The 20,633-nt window shown below is 37.7% G+C and overlaps 1 protein-coding gene across 1 annotated transcript in view; it reads left to right on the top strand.

The window, feature by feature from the left end:
• The window catches only part of JPH1 (junctophilin 1), an 81,929-nt gene extending 65,208 nt beyond the window's left edge, over positions 1–16,721 (top strand). Inside the window, exons 4-6 of the mRNA XM_089517483.1 lie at positions 7,286–7,923; positions 14,171–14,266; positions 14,453–16,721. Of these exons, the coding sequence (XP_089373609.1) occupies positions 7,286–7,728 (443 nt within the window). The 3' untranslated portion in view covers positions 7,729–7,923; positions 14,171–14,266; positions 14,453–16,721. The remainder of the gene's footprint in view (positions 1–7,285; positions 7,924–14,170; positions 14,267–14,452) is intronic.
• The last annotated feature ends 3,912 nt before the right edge of the window (positions 16,722–20,633 follow it).

The raw sequence follows: 20,633 nt of genomic DNA, 5'->3' as shown, positions 1-20,633 counted from the left end.
AAACAAGTGTACACTGACAACAAAAGTCTTTAACACTGTATTAAAAGACAAACAGATTTGTAATAGCATGAACTTTCAAAAAACAGAATTTTTACATCGCAGTACTAATCCCCAAATCTAGTTTGCTAGAGGGAGTTTAGATTACACAGAGCTTTCACCAATAGGAAAGAGCGGTATCTCCACAGAGATCTTTATGGGCATAGCTATTCTGCTGTGAGAGTAAGAACCCTGGATGTGACTGTTCAGTGACTTGTGTACAGGAACAAGGAGAACAGCTGTAATAATCAATGCAGGGAAACAGAAGATGACAATAAAAAAGAATGAACAAGAAACCTCTTCCACAGGATCTGAGAAATCCACAACCAGTAGAGGACTAGATTAGATGACAGAATTAGAAATAAAAAGATGATGGAAACAATACACTGAAGAACTATATTAAAGAGATGAAGGAATGATGGATTCATTTGAAGAAGAATCGTATGAAGATGAATGAACAATTTTATAAAGTGTATAAGAAGCTATACTCTGAGCACTTGGGAGAAATATACAGTTAATCCTTAGTGTCCAGAGGTTTCTTTCTTGACCACACCATGGATGCCAAAAACCACAAGTCCCATAGTTTTTAATGGTGGCACACACTGCTGCAGCTGCATGCAATATTTGTTTAACTTGTATGCTAAACATATGATACATGAATCAGTATTAGATTCAGGGGTAGGAGGCATGAAAATTGGAAAAAGGAACATCAGCAATGTAAAATATGCAGGTGACACCATACTACTGTCAGAAAATAGCAAATACCTGGAACAATAACAGAAGAAAGTCAAGGAAAAAAAGTTCAAGAGCAGATTTACAGTTGAACATTAAAAAATAATGACCAGAGATTATTTACATAACTTTAAAGTAGACAATGCAGGCATTGAAATACTTCAATATTTTCCATAGTTTGTCTCGGTCATTAATCAGAATGAAAGCTGCAGTCAAAAAATCAGAAGAAGACTATGACTTTCAGGGGAAGATATGAAAGAACTAAAGATCCTGAACTGTAAAAGTATATAATTGCATACTAAAGTTAAGATTGTCCATATCATCATATTTCCCTTTTCTATGGATGGTTGTGGAAGCTGGACAGTGAAGAAAACTGACAGGAAAAAAATCAACTCACTTGAAATGTGGTTCTGTAGAAGAATTCTATGGATACCATGGGCTGCTAAAAAGATAAATGAATGGATCCTAGAGCATATTAAGCCTGAACTCTTCCTAGAAGCCAACTGAGACTGTTGTACTTTGGGCATATTATGAGAAGACATGACTTGCTAGAAAAGACAATAACACCTGGTAAGGTAGAAGGCAGTGGGAAAAGATGGTAAGGTAGAAGGCAGACGGGAAAAATCAATCAAGGAATCCATGGCTCTGGGTCTGCAAGACCTGCCCACACCATGAGAGCAGGGCTGTTGATGACAAGAAGGTCTCTAATTCATAGGCTTATCCTAAATCAAAGTTGACCTGATGGTAGTGGACAACAACAACAAGCCAGCATAAGGCTTCCAAAACAGGCTGCTCCACAGGTGGCACAGAGGCAGCTTTGAATCCAACAGATTCAAAGGCCCTCTATTTCTCCAAAATAACTTGGATCAGCCCATTCATTTATCCCAGCCTGACCCTGGTACAGGTATATGAACTGCCTTTTCCATTTTTTGCTGGGAGTGTTGGGCCAACTCTTTTCTGTTCTGCCCTGACTACCATTTTGTTCTCCCTCCCCACCTGCCCCATTGCCACCCTTTGAATAGCACTGGTAGTTTTTAAGGTGCCACCAAGTTTGGTTAAATTTTATTTTTCCTGACATTCAGAATCTCCCTGAGCTTCTGTGAATGTGTTCCTGGTGCTTATATGGAGGAACAGGATTAGTACATAGTACTGTGTAAACAGTACATAGGTTTTGCATTCTGTCAGTATTTTTGCCATATGGATCTGACTCACTTTCAGGAGACCAGCTGTTCTTGTTAAACACCCTCTTCAATTAACTGTTCATTTATAAGCTTTTATATTCTTTCTGGTATGACTAAAAGGTAGTTATGGCAGGAAGTCGTTCATGTTTGTTAAGCCACTATCCAGTGAAGAAACAGCAGAGTTGCAGAATTACAGCACTTGAAGTTTGCACAGTCACTAGATGACAGTTGATTTTTAAAAGTGATCTGTCAGCAGCAATTCTGCTGAAGCCTGGGGTTTGCAAAATGGTCTACCTTGAATTGATAAATTGTGAGAATAATATTTGTTTCTCTAGAATTGTTGTTCTTATGTGTCTTACAGTTATGCCCAACATATGGTGTCCCTAAGGAGAACTAGTATCATTGGGTTTTCTTGGTAAGATTCAATCAGAGACCTTTTTCTATTACCTTTTTCTGAGGCTGAGGGAGTGTGACTTGCCTAAAATCACCCAGTGGACCTCTATGGTCAAGCAGGAATTTGAACACTGGTCTCTTATAGTCCTAGTCCAGCATCAAACCTCTACTCCATGTTTGCTCTTTTATTTCCTTCATTTGTTATACTTATTTTACAAGCTGATTAATGAGAAGAGAAAAGGTATTATGTAAATTGTGACTACAGGGATTCCTAGGTTGGGAAGGGTCTGGGGATGCTTCAGATTTCACATTATAATATAAACCATTGCAAGTAGTTGAAGCTGTTAGGTTTTTCCACCATAGTTTTGTTATTGTTGCTCTATTGTTTTATCTTTTTGCCATGATGGAATATTGGCAGTTCATTGACAGAGTTTGTTGGCTGTCTTTTTGCCAGTGTTGAACTCATGGACACACTTCTGAATCAATGGCTGTTTACTTCTTGCATTCAGTTCTCAGTCTCATGCTGTGAAAGCATATGAAAAATCTTTTTCTGGTATATAAACTCTAGTATTTCTTCTGCTTATTCTAGTAATGGCCTAAATCCAAGTATTATTCCTAACTAGGGTAGACTTTGGGCATAATATAAGAATAGCTGACTCTCTAGAAAAGGCAATAATGCTTGGTAAAGTGGAAGAAGGTGTGCCAGTGTGGTATGGGCATATATTATAATTTAATTTATTTAGACGATTTATATTCTACTTTTCCATGGATAATATCAAATGTGGCTCATAAAATCAAAACAGTACAACTCAATATTCCAATATAGAGCTGTTCCACATTAATCCAAAGCAGCAAGAGATCTCATGGCAAATATTATTGGGGGGGGGGGGATTTTGAAGGAAGCTGTTTGATGTGGTAGGCATTGGCCAATTATAATTCAGAACTCAGAGTGAACTGGACAATTAATAGATCTCTTTGGTGCTTTTTCAGTGATCTTTTCAGTGCTCACTGTTGGCTCTGGAAGCCTGGATGGATGTGCCTTCCTTTTTTTAAAGGAACAGTGATCCAAAAATCATACTCTAGCATAAACTAGAAGAATGGCTGAGGAAGCTGATAAAAATATTGAACCATATGAATCAGAGCAGGGGGTAGGTGGTTGCTGCACTATATCCTGGAATTTTTTTTAAAAACCACCCTATGGGTGAAAATAAAATGTTACGGCTTGTACTGGGATTTGCCACTGAATGTTCAACAACAGAAATATTATGGGGAGGGGAGTTAATGAGAGCTACAGCAATAAACACAGCAGCCAACAGCAATTTTGTCTGTGAGGAGACTTCTATTGTCTCTTCTTCAGTGTTTCATAGGAAACCTGGCTTTTTATTTGTTAATATACATATTTGAGGGGGGAAACAAACATACACATACAAGTTAAAAAACTACAGCTTAATAGCCTGGGTTTTTAAACATGAAGAGTGGTATTCAGTACCAATAGGGCACAACAAAATGCTTCAGTTAGAGTATTCCATATGATGCTTGCTGATCTGATCCAATGAGTCTGTGCATACCATTGCCAGGATCTACCCTTCCAGAAAGGGTGTCAGTACCTGCTAAACCTGCACAGTAGAAAGAGATCAGTATAGGACTTCAGTCTTCATAAACAGCCTTTTCTCTATTGTCATATGCTATTGTTTCTAGAAATAAAGTATATGCTTTTACCTGGAATATTTCCTACCTGTACAGATTCATCTTTAACTACAATGAAAAACCAAGATGACAGGCAGTTATATAGATATAACTTTAATTTGTTGGCAATTACGTAGATATGTCTTCAATCTGGTACTAATGCAAAAACTAAGCAATTTAAGCCTTTGCATTCTACTAATGCAGTTCAAGCATATCTGAGGTGATGTTCCATTAAAACAGTGAACATCAAAACAACCTTTTCCCATGGACAAGTGTAGTAGACCATTAGATTTTCATTGATGAACTTAAAACAGATGTTTGCTCCTTACAAAACAGTGTAGTATGTCTTGTAGTATGTAGTATGTAGCTACAATCCAAAATGCAAGAAGTCATTGGGATCATATTTTTCTGGTCCACACTCTCCCAAGCCACAGTTCAAAAAGCAGCAGCTTATTTTTGCATGAATGAATCTGAAGGACAGTCTGCTTCCACATCAGTCTGTTTGTGCAGTGATCTTTGTCTGAGCCACTCCTCCAGGCCCCTTTTATATCTGAGTTGAGGTGGATAATGACTAGATAAATGGTCTCCTCAACTGTTGGCATCCCATTTATGGAAATACTGCCTCCCAAGAACTTCATCTAGCACAGTGTGGGGAACCTCAAACCCTGGGATTAAATCTAGCCTTCTGGGGGTTGTCAGATGGTCATACAGTGTACCTTCTTCCCCATGACACCATCATTTGATGGTTCCTCAGCTTTTATATGTTTTTTTCCACATTCTGAAATAATGAAATGTTTTTCCCAAAGCTAAGTTACTGGAGGAAGATGTTTAAGTTAAAACTGACAGGTATTTTTGATCTCACGCTTTAGTTTTGGCCCCACCCACTCTAAGGGCATCTTTGAGGTTGAATTCAGTCTTCAGACTTAAATAAATGTATCACGTTGATCTAGCACTGCCAACATTAACTTTTTTTTCTTACAAAGTGAAGAGCTTGTTATTTTGCCTAAGTTTTCAGATCAGTGGTATAATCTTACACTGTTCTTGTTAACTTGATCTTATATTGGTGTATTTATGAAATGATATAGGATGAGGGACACCTGGCTTGACATATGTGAAAGGGATCTAGGAGTCCTAGCCCAGAAGTTGAACATGAGTCAACAGTGTGGTGCAGCAGCTAAAAAAGCCAATGCAATTTTAGACTGCATCAATAGAAGTATAGTGTCTAGATCAAGGAAAGTAATAGTACCACACTTTTCTGCTGTAGTCAGGCCTCACATGGAATCTCGCATCCAGTTCTGAGTCACTCCTCATAAGACATGGTTTCCAGACTTTTCACCATGTTGGTTGTCCTCTTCTGAACATGCTCCAACTTCATAACATTCCAACACACTGCACCACACTGACTCTCTTCTAAAAGTGTGTATGTATTGTGTTGTGTGCCATCAAGTTGTTTCCAACGTATGATGACCCTAAGGCATTTTCAAAGGGTTTTCTTGACAAGATTTGTTCAGAGGGGGGTTGCCATTGCCTTCCCCTGAGTCTGAGAGCATGTGACTTGCCCAATGTCACCATGTGGGTTCCACGGCCAAGCTGGGAATTGAACCCTCGTCTCCAGGGTCGTAGTCCAACACTCAAATTATTGCACCACACTGGTTCTTTATTAAAAGTATACAGGTAGTTTATGATGAGAGTGTCATAAATATTGGAGGAATCAGACTGGAAAATATATAGGAAGTAATGTTTTAAACCAAGTACAACTTTTCTCATTAAAAAACTATTGACAGAAATACTTAGCATAAGATTGGATTGAAAGTGAAATGAAATTGTGCTTTTCATCAATTATTACTGAACATGGATCCCCCACTCCCACCCCCACCCCCACCCACCCCCCAAAGCTGACTCTTGAAAGAACTCCTTTTTAATATTCCTGGTGACTCAAGAATACTTGCACATTAAAGGCTGGATTTCATTATAAGCAGATTTGTAGCTGGAAATAAGAGAGCAGTGCACGGACTGGCTTCTCAGCAAACTTACAAAATAGAAAGAAATTATAATCAAATGGAAGGAAGAAACATGATAGAAAGTAATGCTGTGAAACAAACTTAGAGGTGAGAGGAGTCAGCAAATTAGATGAGAGACGTGATCCTACACCCATTGAAGTGAACTGCCAAGCACTGCAGGCTTAGTCCGTGTATTTGAAATGTGATACAGCTGCAAAAGTGCTAATGCTATTTTAGGCTGTGTATGCAAAGGCAGAACGTCATGGAGAAGCAAGGTGATAGTCCCTTCTTTGCATATGTCTATTTGCACTGTATTGGGTGCTGGGCAGTGCAGTACTTAAAAAGCTGTAGAGGCTTCAAAAATAGTAATGGCAGAAACTATATTTTATTTTGGGAAATGCTTCTGGAAAACTCAGTCTTGCAACTTGCATTGTCATGATCAGATTACTATAACAATTGTTTCCAATGGGGAAAACTCAACCATTTAAAAGCAGTAGAGATACAACCTGTAATAATTCTGTTTCAGTATTACCCTCTTCTTGCCGATATTCTCTTGAGATTTGTATCATGATATCACGGTGTACTTGGGTTTACTTTTTGAAATGCCAACACAGTGATATACATGTGGAAGTATTATATCAGAATTGGTTTTCATGTCACATTTATAGGTGGAAACTCAAGTAGACTCCCTAGTTCCTCACAAGTCTTTCTCAGAAATGTAACTTCAAAATACATGTATGTTTTTCCATTGTAATGACAGAAATCACAGCATAGGGAAAGAGTGGCTTTTAGATTAAGTGTTGGTGAATATTAGTAAAGCTTTTGCTAGGTTTTAGGGGAAAGGGCATACCAATAAAGCCTATAGTAATAATCAAGGCTTATTATCCACTTGAACTGTCTTCCACTGTGGCTGAATTTTCTTCTCCTTGCCTGCACCCATAGCCCTCTGTGTTGCCCCAAAATAACTCTGGAGTAGATTTGGGTTGTGTGGGAGGTTTGAAATTGAAATGGGGAATTGCATCCTGCAAGTTCTGCTCATGGAAGGAAGCTGTTAGGTTACTGAAATTATCCTTGATTTTTATCTGTTTGCTGAATAGATTATCTGTTTGCTAAATATTAAGGGGGGGTGGGATTGTAGAAGTGTGTAATCCAATAGAAAAACATCCCATAACCTCAAAACACAGAGTAAAAATGACACGAATGTTCAGTGAGAAATGAAACTGACTTTCTTCTCTTTGCTTTTATTAAAAAATTTAGGCCCTGATTATATCAAACAACGATTTCAAGAAGGTATGGATGTTAAAGAAAACCCTGAAGAAAAAGCTCAGGAAAAACCACCTACCCCAAAAGAATCTCCTCATTTTTATCGAAAAGGCACTACACCGCCTGGAACCCCAGAAGAGAGCCCAAAGCACAGCCCACTCCCTTCTGCTGAGTCTTCACCTGCAAAACTAGGCAAAAAGCAAAACTCCATTGCAGAGGTCAGACTTGTTCAAGAAAAAAAGAATTTAACCAGTGAAAGCATAATACCAGTGGTCAACAAACCTCTTTATTCAAAAGCACCCATGAAGGAAGAGATGATAGCAAAGCCACAGTCAAAGATGTCACCCGGCAACAATCCTAGCAACAAAGGGAATGGGGAGTTACATGGTCATTACCATGGCTACTATGTGAAGATGAACCCGACATTGTATCCATAGGAGCTTGAGGAAGACGAGGACCATACCAATCCAGCATCTTCAGCACTTGTACCGGTAGCATTAGCTCAGAGGTCAAGCCCAGCCGGAGCTGGGATTCAGTTAGATGCCAAAGAATTGTTAAAGATCCCTGAATCTGCTGCACCAAAGAATCCCACTAATAGCAACTTCTATTCACTGGAAAGAGAAGTTAATTCGGTAGGTACTGTGGATTAAAAGGTCATGCCTGAGCTTATTCTTTTAACAGGGTAAGATTTGGCTTATTGGTTTAGGTGAGCCACCCTCTTAATGGCCAGAAGAGTTCCTCATATATCTGGTGATGTTTACTCATGTATTTTATATTTTCAGTAGTTGCATCTGTGCTGTTTCTTACTTGATATAAGCCCTTAAGCTACAAATATGACAAACAATTTAAACCAAATAAGCCCTCTTTTTGACCCTCTGTTCTTTAAGACAGATGCTGCAATTATGTATGAACAAAATCTTAATACAAGCCTTATATAGTTGCAGGAAAATGCACCTTGCATTCTAGGGAATCCCACATAGAATGCTTTAAGAAGTACCTAAGAGAAGATTTATGCCACAGAAGGGTTCCACGTATAAATTAATAGTTTCTTCACATTTAAAGCTCATGATGCTTAGAGCTGATTAATCTATCTGAAATTTACTTGTAAAGTATTTGGTAGGTATGAACGCATGTTGTGCAAAACAAAACAAAAATCAAACCTAGCAAATGCTCCATTTCTTTTAACATACACTAATAAAGAAAAATAAACTCAGTGGGATTAACTGTTGGTGCTGCAAATCCAAAGGGGTCTGCTGATACACGCTTCCATCAGTAGAACTATAAGCCTCCCTGCTGCAGCCACTTGTGACCCACAAAAACTGCCTTTGAAGAGCTGGGAAATTATCTGAAGCTGTTTTCTGGTAGTACAGGAAGCTGCAGTAAGAAAGAGAAGTTCTGTCACACTGGCAGTTCAGAACTGGTTCTAGAGCAATATAATAATATAGGTATCAACCTTATTCATGTAGAATTCAGAGACATAGCCATGTTAGTTTGGAATATCAGAATTTAAAGGGATCTTATAGCATCTTTGAGACTAACTGCAAAAGAAGTTGTAACCTAAGCTTTTGTACATTTGGACTTGGTTGCATCTGATGTAGACCACGTCTATAAAAGCTTATGCTTAAAAGTTCTTTCCCACAGTTAGTCTCAAAGGTGCTACAAGATCCCTTTCCAACCTAATCAGGTTTTATTAATAGTTTTCTTTAAAGAAGCTATATGTTTGTGTGTTTTTATTTTCTCTCTTCCAGCATTGAACATGAAAGTCTGGATGAACTTTGTAGCCATGTTCAGCTGAATGCATTTGTACTCCTTCTCACAATTAAGAACTCGAATCACACAGCATTTCCAATCAAAAGGTGAAGGATAAATACATTCAGATGGATATAGTTGCAATTTCCTTCAAGACCTTCCTAGACAATGCAGGAAAATTGGGGTAGTAGGGCAGAGTCAGCAAATGCAGCCCCATGACCCCTCTACAGATTCTGTTTATGAACAGGGCTGTTGTGTTCTATAAATTTCTATGTAACATATTATTTGTCATATATCTTGAGAAGATTCATCAGTTGGATGTTTGGTATAATTCTGTCAGAGCAGAGAGATGCAATTTGATCAAAAATGAAGTTGAAGGCTTTCACGACTGGCATCCATAGTTTTTTGTGGGTTTTTCGGGCTATGTGGCTGTGTTCTGGAAGAACATATTTCTGACATTTCGCCTGCATCTGTGGCTGGCATCTTCAGGAATAAATTCTTCCTGAACATAGCCACATAGCCTGAAAAACCAACAAAAAATTAATTTGACCAAACTTGAAATCTAGTTGAACAAAAAACAGGAATAATAGTGTGACCAAACATGAAACCTGGTTGAACTAAAATCAGCAGCCTCAAAAAATCTGATAGACTTTGTCCAATCAGCCACAAAAATGATTCTGAGTTTTTAACTATATACATCATAACCAAGATAATTTGGCCCATGACCAAATATGAAGAAGAAATAGTGCTATATTGGATACTATTTGTTCTAACAATTAATATTCCAGACATTTCCAGATAGGCATACCCATCACCCTCAAGCCAGGTGAAAGACAAGGTGGTGCACATTTTGTGTACTGCTACTCTGAACAGGTTAATAGGATCAGCAAAGGCAACACATGCTTTCAAAACTGCTAGGTTGGCAGAAGCTGGGACTAGTGATGGGAGCTCACCCCATCACGTGTTAATGGGGCCTCGAACTGCCAGCCTGCTAATCTTGTAATCAACAGTCAGCATCTCAACCACTTGAGCCACCACTTATCTATAGAGATATTATAATTCCTCTCATTTTGGAGTTTTTTAACTAAGCAAGGCAAAATCTTTCCTTTTTTAGGGTATTGTGAAATTATCTCCTTTGCAACATCCAGTTAAATTATTTTGAACAGAAAAAGTCCTTTCAAATAAATTTGTGCCCTCAGAATCTAGTTTGACAAGAGAGTGTTCATAAATTATTGCTTGCAGATTTCCCACTCATCTTCAGCACTGTTTCAGCTGGAGGTGGGAGATTATTTTCTTCATTCAACCTCTTCTCTCAGCCTTTTCAGAAAAGGAGAACATCCAGTGTGCCATTCCACAGGAATGAGAACTGCAGAGCTATTGGAGATGTAATCTAATGAGGTTTGGCAGATTAGACAGAAGTGCCAGAAGATGTTTTGAATTATGTTCATTGAGTTTTTAAAGTTGTTTTTTTTCTTTTGTGACAAAATATTGGTTAATTACTATTTATTAAGGTTACATAGGTTTTGACACATACAAAAACTCATTTACAATGATGTGAATTCAAATCCCATATGTAAAATGTCAGTGCACTTGGGATATCAGGAACTGTCTTATCTCAAGAACTATCCTAGACTTGTCCCAAGTTAGACTTGTCCTAAGTTAGCAACAGGTCTCCCCTTTATTGGGGCCTCGACAGACCACCCCGAAAAGGCAGTCTGTACAGGGACGTAGCTAGGATTTTAGGAAGGGGGGGGGGTCCAGACTAAGTGCCACCATTATAATGGGGCTTGGGTGCGGCAGCGCAGCAGCACACACCATTCATTTTTCTAATGGAAGGGGGGGTCCGGACCCCAAGAAACCCCCCCCCTTGGCTACGTCCCTGGTCTGTAGCTGCCTGTTTTTATGCTGCAAGGAGGCTGCACCACCCAAACAGCGCAGCCTCCGTTAGGGATAAAAAATATGCAAGCAGGGGTAAAAAAAAAAAGCACGGGTCCTTTTTAGTCTGTGTGCCGGGTGCCACTGTTTTGCCATTGGTACAGTCACGTGTACCGATGACTCACGGCGCGGTGGTGTTTGGACACTGCGCTGCACCTGCGTCATCATGGTGTGCCATGATGGCACCAGTGGTGTGTGGTAGGGCTTGGGAGCGTGCAGACACCCTGCATTCCCGAGCCCTAACATTGGCTCCAGACCACCGCATTCTGGCAGTCTGTGTTGGGCCTGTGTTTCATGAATAAGGAGGTTTTTAAATGCAAAATCAGTGTTACTGGGCCACAGTTTAACTGACCCTCTTATAAAATATAATTCTCTAATAGCCAAAAATAACAAACTATTGCACAGCAATTAAAAAATGTGGTGTTTCATTTGAGTACTCCCTCATATTATCTCTTTCTCTTTTGTATGCCCTAATCTTACTGTTATATAAGGATAATTCCGAGCATGCATACAGCTTTTCTGTTACAGCTTCTTTATAACACCTGTTCAAGTCAGTCATGGACAGCAGAGACTAATTTTGCCTTTTTCTATTTTAAGCCACTGCAGCGTACTTATTTATATTGCTTCACCCTAAAGCATTTTGGAGTCACACTATTAATGTTTTAAAACCCAAAATTGGAGTCTCTTTTTAAGTTCCATGATAGGGCCTAATACTCTGCAATTTATTGGTCACAATCCACATGACTGGAAAAAAATGCTGGGGGGGGGGGGGAATCTCCTTTTTCCCTTAAAACTCCTAGAATTTCCTAGCCACCTTGGTCACTCAGAGATTCTTAAGGTTGTAGTAACTTCTTCATGAAAGTAACTTCTTCAAGCTTTGGGTATTTCTTGAATTATCCCAATCCATACCCTACTACATGATTTCTGTTCTTTGAAATTCTCCCTTTATGTTTCTACCTAATGTGTCTGATTCATAAGACAGCAAATTATCTTTTTAATTCTGTTTACCCTGTAAACCTAAATCCATGATACCACCAAAGAGGACTGGAATCATATTGTGCTATAAAGCTTTACAAATAGCTTACAGTTGATGTATACAGTGAGTCAGAGACTGCCATTGGGCCTGGAGTACAGATTACAGAGCTCATGCAAAAACTGCATAAATAGTTTTCTTGGGTTTACTTTGTCTCACCACAGTGACAACATGTAATACTCTTCATCAAGTCCCTTTGATGCCGTTACGGAGACTTTCTGTACTAACACCAACCACCTTCCAGAACAAACAACTCTGATATAAGAACATTTCACACCAGGCACCTTTTCCCCAATCCTGTGTGCTTTCCCAAAATCTGCCCCATAGTTTTTCAGCCATTCAGGGTAGGTTTTCAGAGTACACATCAGGAGAAGAAATACCTCTCTTTCTAATTCCATCAGTAGAAAACCCTGTTGACTTCCATGCAGAGAATATTACAGGTTATTTCTCTGAGTTCTTTCCCAGGTATTTCTAAATGATGTTTGTAACATTCTAGTCCTTTTAAGGGAAGGAGGAACTGAAGCCAGTTCTGTATATAGATAAGAACTTGTGAAGGAATTCTAGTGATAAACTTAGATCTTTCATCTGCATCATAAGATCATCCTTCCTCTTGAGAGGAATCCAGATAACTTTTATGTGTCTGTCCATTTGCAGAACTGAAGATGTGGTAAGTGTATTTATTGACTTTACATGGTTTATATGTAAGCAGGGGTGAAAAAAAGAAGTCTGCAATATTGAAAAATATTCATCTGAACATATCCATGAGTAGTCTGTCCTAATATTTCAAATTGCTGTTGGCTAAACCAGGAATGTGACTCATGTACCCCTCTAGTTGTTGAACTGCAGCTTTGTCCCTGTCAACTGTGCTGACTAGGTCACTGCTGAAACTTCAGTCCAGTAACATTTGGAGGGCAACATAATTCTTACCCCGGGTTAGAACAACTAAAGGCTTCCTTCTAGTGAGGGATAGTCCATCTTTACATTCCAGACAGTAGGTTGGTAGCTAACCAGTGTTCCTGAGATTGTACATGTTCAGGTATACTGATCCCCTTCTGTTTTCTTTTAAACAAAATCTATATTCTCCCAGTTGTATTTTAAAACCAAGAAGAAAGACTGCTGTATGTTTTATACCCTGTTTATGATCCAGCCTCTAGCCTGCGAATACAGTGCTGTTCAGAGTCTATTCACAGGGAATTCACTCAATAAAATGGTGTTTAAACAAATGTATTTCAGGCAAAGGTGAATATTCAGATTTGCTTCTGCTTTTCTACAATTTGTGCACATGTTTCTTGGCCAGTACTGTCTCACTGAAGCAGTGGGGAGGGAGGTAGAAAGAGAAGTATAGGCCCCGTACAGACAGGCCAAAATAAAGCTGCTTTGGGTCACTTTGGAGATATGCTGGTTAAAGGATGCATGCGTCCTAAGAGTCCGGACACCACACCAAAGCCATGCTCCAGTCCTAAGAACTGGAGCATGGCATCCGGACTCTTAGGACGCATGCATCATTTAAATGGCACATCTCCAAAGTGACCCGAAGCAGCTTTATTTTGGCCTGCCTGAATGGACCCTTAGCTAACATTTTGCAGGAGCTAAGGTTTCAGCATATAAAATGCATTGCTAGTTTTGTTTGCTTTTGTACTAGTGGTGGTCAGGGAATGTTCTGTTTTCATTCCTCTTGCCATAAAAGATCAAAATCCTCCTCCAAAATGCATTGTTCTTATAATGTTTGTAGAGAAAATAGATGGGCTGGATGCTAAGCAGCCTTCTGCCTTCTTTTAAACAGTACATAGGTTATAAGAACATGCTAAGATTTTTTTTAAAAGCATTAGACCTTTTTTTACAATGGAGTGTGTTGCCTATCTAGATTCTGGAAAAACAGCACAATCCAATTTATTTCCCTCATTCTGTTTCAGAAGATTGTGCTTAGTTTGATGTTTAAAGAAATAAAAGAAACTGGCATTTTAATCAGGAGCAAAGTCATTATTTCAGCATGATCAGTCCTTCATAAGTGCAATAAAATCATCAGCGAGGGAAAGGTCCAATTTTGTTTTAGCAATCATGACATAATTTGGAAGCAGGCTAACATTAAAAGTTTGCAGTCGGTTTATTCATTATCTTAATTTTTGTGAACATAATCAAATCCCATTTTATTTCATTTACAGGGTCCTAATGCAATCATGATTGTACTGGTAATGCTGTTGAATATTGGTTTAGCCATTCTTTTTGTCCATTTTCTAACTTGATTGGAATTAGGAAAGGTAAGCATGGTCTTTGTGTTTCACATTAAAATTGTGCCCATTCCCGGTCTCAGTTTTAATCTTTACTGTTTAAAACAACAACGCTGTATTATTTGCAAACTTGAATGTTCCATCAATTTGATTTTAGCTATGCCTGAATGTGATTCAACATAGTTACTTAATGATATAACTGTTTTGATCCTTCAGTGAAGTCATGACAACTAGTGGCGTAAGCCCACAATTCTCGGCAGTTGTGTCATCAGCCTTTTAAATGGCACGAGTCATGTTCAGACGCAGGGAAGGAGGCATGGAATTAGGATGGGACACAAGAGAGATGAATCTTGGAAAACTCAGCCAGAGGCTTTGGGGCCCTCTGAAGCTGAAGCGAACAGCCATCTTGGGGGAAAAAATATGCACCCACACACAAGCTTACTGAAGCTGCCCAACAAGTAAAGTGTGTTGGTTACTCCATCTGTTCCAGCAGAGAGTGTGACTAAACTGGAAATGTACGGAGCTGCACTTTTGTTGATGGAAGCTAACAGCTGCCTTACTATTTTGCTGTTTGATGTTTTTGGTGGGGGAGATGGGAAAGTGACTGCCAGAGGAATGTGGTCAGAGGATTCTGTTGCTGTGGAAGCGATTCCAGTATTCACTCCTATCTCATTAGAAGAAATAGTTAGCAGCATCACTCACCAGTCTTATTCCATTACCTGCTGCTTTTAAAATCTCCTTGCCATTTTCTGGGAGATTGTGTTTCATTGGTTATGCATGATTCTGATAATTTACTATTTATTTAAAACTTATGTACAGCCATAATATATTAATGTAGACCTGGAAAACTTTATTTGTTTTCAACCTGCATTGAAGCGAAATTCAGGCCTGTAGCATATGTGTGGTATAAATAATTTCTTGGAAGGATCAATTTCTTCACATTTTTTTTTAACCTAAGCCAAGAAAGTTATCTTCCTTTTAAGGGTTACATGGGCAATATGCAAAATGTTTAAGCCATTGTTTATCTCTTCCTTGTGAAAGTGGCAAGCAGATTTATTTTAATATCTGCGAGATTCATTGGCCTCTATCAGCATTGTGGATGAGCAAGGTAGAATATTTTGGGAAATGTTAATGCACTGAGTGCTTATCTTATTATTGCAATTTTTTTCCTGGCATTTAAAGTCTTGCCTGCTTGCACAATGGAAGGTGTTAATTAAATGTGCAATGATTAATGATTTTTAAAGGTCAAGCTTCATGTTGAATACATTCAGGTAAAGCATTTAAGTCTGTTAACAATGACTGATTATCAGTTTGATGCCTTTAATGTTGTTAAAATGAGTCTGTAATCTTACCTCAGCCAGTTAAAACGTAAGCCTCAAAACTTTCATTTGGATTCTTTGTCTTAACTAGATTTACAGTCCTGTGTTCTAATGATGTGATCCATGTTTTCCCCCTTGCTACTGTAGTTTATTGTATTCCATTTTACTCAAAAGCATGCTTTTTCACTTATAGGGAAATTGTACATGGTGTGGTCATTTTGAAAATCAGCATTTTAATTAGAAATAAAAAATAAAGGGCTTGGGGTTTGTTTTTGTTTTTATCTCTTAGAAAAGGACATTTTTCAGGGGTTTAATCCTGTTTGTAAATTATATTATTATTATTATTATTATTATTATTATTATTATTATTATTATTTTGCATGATTTAATGGCAAGGGTTTCTCATAACTATGTTAGCTACTGTAAGAGGAAGTCAAGGAAATGGAAATGGATAGGAAATATTTCTTGTAGCCTGGAGCAGCTCAGTGCAGGGCAGTAACAAGGTGGCATTTTTTGCAGAAGTGGGTTGAGAATCCTGTGTTTTGTCCAGTGTGGAATTGAGAAGAAAGCAGAGGGGCAGCAAATGAAAATTTAACAACTTATATTAAGGAAGCAAGACATTTTTTATCTCCACATTTAAAAAATGAAAATGAGAATCAGGTTTTTAAACTATAACAAACAACAAAGACCTATACAAACACACTTTTGCAGTGTAGCCCAATAAAGTTATTGATTAAACTAATTTTGTATCTGACATTTAAATATTATTACATGTGCATTTAAAAATTTAAAGAATATGGTTTTTGAAAATGTTTATAAACTTAAGCATGTTATAGTTCCCTTTATAATATAAATATGTATGATTTATAAGCTTTTTTAAAAACAAGGCTTCAATCAAGAATTGTTGGTATTTTTCTAAAATGTACACAGCTGTATTTTACATAAAAGGCTATTTATAGTTGGTTGTATACTGTACACTACATTTTGGACAGCTCATAAGTCTGCCAATGTATTTAATGATATGTCACTTTGTCTATTTAAAATTTCTTGCTGTGAATGAATTCTTTATGTAATGAGCTTCTTTATTTATAATTCTGGAACCCAAAATAGATAATGTACAGTTTTCATAACTGTATTTGCTCTAATAAAAATGAATTGGTTACTAATGTGTAAAGAGATTTTCTCTATATATAAATAATACCAGTGTTTCTTATGTATTCAGTGAATGTTTTAGTAGGAGAGGATTATATATACTGTAGATTATAAGCAGAAAACACTTGTGTCTTATTTTGCATGATGTTCATGCTTTGCATTACACAGATCATATGCTTTTTACATACAGTTTCAATTTCATTAATACCTTTAGGAAGTCAATGAGTGAAAGAAAGCCTATGTGAGTAAATAGATTGCTTTATAAGATTACATACACAAACATTACTTACTCCTCATTTCTAGAGTATAAAGTAGAATATCCATTCACTACTGCAAGACATACTCAAATATTTTAATTCAGTGGCCTTGTGTAAAGTTGTAGTAGATAGACTGCAGAAATGGTAAGAATATTCTACTGTGGGAAGTAAAGTTATCCCTTATATTTTAACTAAATATCATTTTCCTGAATTAGCTTTAGTGTAACTATATTTCATTTTATTTTCTACTACAAAGCCACAAAATTTTAAAACACAGAGACATTTCAGATGATGATAGTAAAATTTCATTTGCCTTTCCATGGTGAGATTATATGCAATTCCACCATAATGGAGAAAATGTATCACTTTGCATGTAAAATCTCCCAAATAATATATAAAAGAAATAAGATTATGCAAAAACTTCCCCTTTTAACACCAATTTTTATTTCCCTGAGCTTTTCTTTCTGCAATGTACTCTGAACAGAAACTACTAATTATACCTTATTTAGTCTGAATTTACCTCCCTCTTACCATACTGACAGAAAAAGACTGTTCTTTTATTTAATTATTATTTTGCTATCTTGCTCTCTAACAGATTACTAATGCCAGAAAAACAGAAATGAACAGTATTTGTTCCAAATATTCCGGACAGTTTGCTTAAGATATCTGCTGACAGATTTTTATCTTATTTTATTTTATTCGTTTCTTTAAAGCTGCAAAAAAAGATGATTAAATGCAGGAAAAGAATTATTAAATGTAGGAACATCATTTGTATGACACTTGAACAAATCTTCAGAGTTGTAATTGAAACAGGTAATAGCAATACTGAAAAGTATCAAGGACTGACCTAGTTCTGTGCCTGTTACATTAAGTTGTGGATTTTTGTCTACATTATTAATTCCATTACATGGATAATATCTGTGCAGCATACACATATATGTCATTAAATGTTAACCCAGAATAATGAGTGTTTACAGCAAGAGACAACAAAGCTGTATAATGACTAGTTCTTACAACACGTAAGTATAACGTGCCTGGAGGTATTGAGCTACTCATTTTTATATAGAAAGACATTTTAATATGGGGCTGTAACTAACAGAAGTGGTCACTGATCATTTAGCACATATATTAATGAGGCAGATAAATGAGGAATGGAAGACTGATAGGGACAAGTAATCAATTAATATGGCACCTAGATGAAAAAGATTCTGCAATGTAAATGAAAGAATAATAAAGGACATTAAAATTCTCACATTTCTGTTTCTAATGATCATGATCTGTGAAAGGCAATGCACAAACAACATGAAGATGTGCTGTTTAGGAAGTTCATAAATGCAAGAATCAGAACAACAACCGTAGTATCCTGCAGTGGTTGTGTACAGAACAAGAGAGAACATCACAGGCAGGATGATAGAATTCTAAAACGTAGTTGTGTTAGTCTGGAAAATCTTGTAGCACTTTTGAGACTAACTGAAAGAAAGAATTGTAGCATAAGCATGAGCTTTCATAAACTTGAGTCTCCTTCCTCAGATGCATGGGGGTAGTGGAGGGACCATGCATGTGAGGAAGTAGGCACAAGTCTACAAAAGCTAACTCTACCAGCTTCTTTCTTTCAAATAGTTTCAAAGGATCTACAAGAACCTTTTGCATACTCATCACAACCCTAAGTTATTATCTAGCTTAGATATTAATCTGCCATTCCTCTTCCACTTTTAGTTTGTTGTGTTTTTTCCACTACCTGAAGATGGAGTGGGGAGGAGGAAAGTTTCAGTTCTCCTCCCACATTTCTTTTCCCTCGCATCATCACCTGTACATGAAAGTGCCTTGGGCAAAATACACAGCAAGACTTGGATGTGCAAGGTGTGTAGTCTCTCACTCTAATCCTAACATACCTTGAATTGCTGTGTTTAATAAATAAGTTAATAAAAGTTGTGTTGTTTAAAAGATGATTAATAAACATCCTGTTTGCACATTCATTTTTAGCAAAACATACGCTACTAGAGAGCTTGGGCCCACATTAAGGCAAGCATATGTTTCCTCTCATTGTTCCTCTCAGGCCTTGGTGAAGGACATATCTGTGGCATGTAATCTTATTATAAATGCATATAGGTGTTTCCCCATACAGTAAGGATAACATGAAAAATGAAGAACATACAAAGCTGTGGTATTGTCTAAGCTTTTGAATGCTTCAATCATTTCTTTCCATTGGTTTCATATTAGCATCTTCCTGTGCTTTGAGATGCCACATTTACAACTTGAGCACTGTGGCAGTGCTAGCCTGAGTGAACTGAAAGTCATTGCTACTTGATCAACAGTTAATAACAGGTTGTCAAGCACTGAGCAACATCTCCATATTTTGCCAGAATGTTATGTCAATTATCATTATATGTTTACTTTTAATCAGGTGAGAGATGTTTTCAGATTCTGCATGTATTGCATAAAGTAGTTCTGCCAATTCAATCCTTGGAATAAACCTTTTGTGGAAGTTTACTTACCTGCTGGCATTTCAAATAGCCTAAATCCAACATCACATTGGTACCTGACCATCAGTGCAACATCACCCTCTGCAACTCTCTGTTGCACCTAAATATCACCTCCAGATGGTTTCCCAGCCTTCTGGAACATATGGGGGAGGGGAGGAATAGGTATGAGATGGGGAGAGCACTTAGCAGAAATAGATTTGATTTTGTCCAACATATTTTAATGGTCATGATCTTTTATATTGGTCTCAAAAACCAATTTTGTGGCTTATGATTGTCTTCCACACCATCATTCTTTAATTAATGAGACTGTCAGCCTAACAGTAGGCCAAAGTGATCATTTGATGTAAGAATTACTATGTTTACATTGCTCTCATTTTTCAGTGTTTATATGGGTGTGATAATGAGTTCTCCTACTATCTTGACATCTCAGCTGAGAGATATAGCCTCCCCTCCATGTAAACAAAGGATTAAGAATGTGTTGGGTTGAGCTGCAATTCTTGGGGATCAACATTACAGAGTCACTGAGATCACAAGAGACAATTGCCCAATAAGAATGGCCACTTGGCCAGAAGCGTGAAGCTTCAAGATGCTTCTCTAGTGAGGGATATAAAATCCTGATGTGCCAAAAGGCAAGTGAGTTGAACAGAGAGGCTAAGAGAAACTTTGGTATTGAGGTGCCCTCAGCACCTAGGGGAAGTCCTAGTCATAGGGTGAACCATGCAGGTCTAGTCTCCCAGCCTCCCCAAGAACATTCAGGACTTGGACTACATCAGTATTGTGAATGGAACAGGAAATGTGTAGACAGAGGTGTAAGGGAAATTATGGTTCTTTTTAACCTTGGTTGAATATGACCTAGTCTGTAATAATTTTGTAACTAACTAATTGTGTGAAGGAAGGTGCCTCATTGATGAGATACCCTTTTGCTCTGTAGATTACAGTCAGTCTTCCATATCCACAGATTCTTTATCCATGGAGTCAGCCATCCAGGGTTTGAAATATTCCAGAAAGATTTAATTCCAAAAAACAAACCTTGATTTTTCCTTGATTTTGTAGCAAGGATACCATTTAACTATACCATTGTATATAATGGGACTTGAGCATCCATGGATTTTGGTATCCATGGGGAGGGGAGGGGGGTCCTGGAACCAAATCCCAGTGGATACCAAGGGCCCACTGAACTTGTTTA

This window comes from Sceloporus occidentalis, unplaced genomic scaffold, assembly GCF_023333645.1.
Source record: "Sceloporus occidentalis isolate IW3139 unplaced genomic scaffold, rSceOcc1.0.p SCAF_3, whole genome shotgun sequence".
Classification (NCBI taxonomy): domain Eukaryota; kingdom Metazoa; phylum Chordata; class Lepidosauria; order Squamata; family Phrynosomatidae; genus Sceloporus; species Sceloporus occidentalis.
This window is presented reverse-complemented; position numbering and strand designations above follow the sequence as displayed.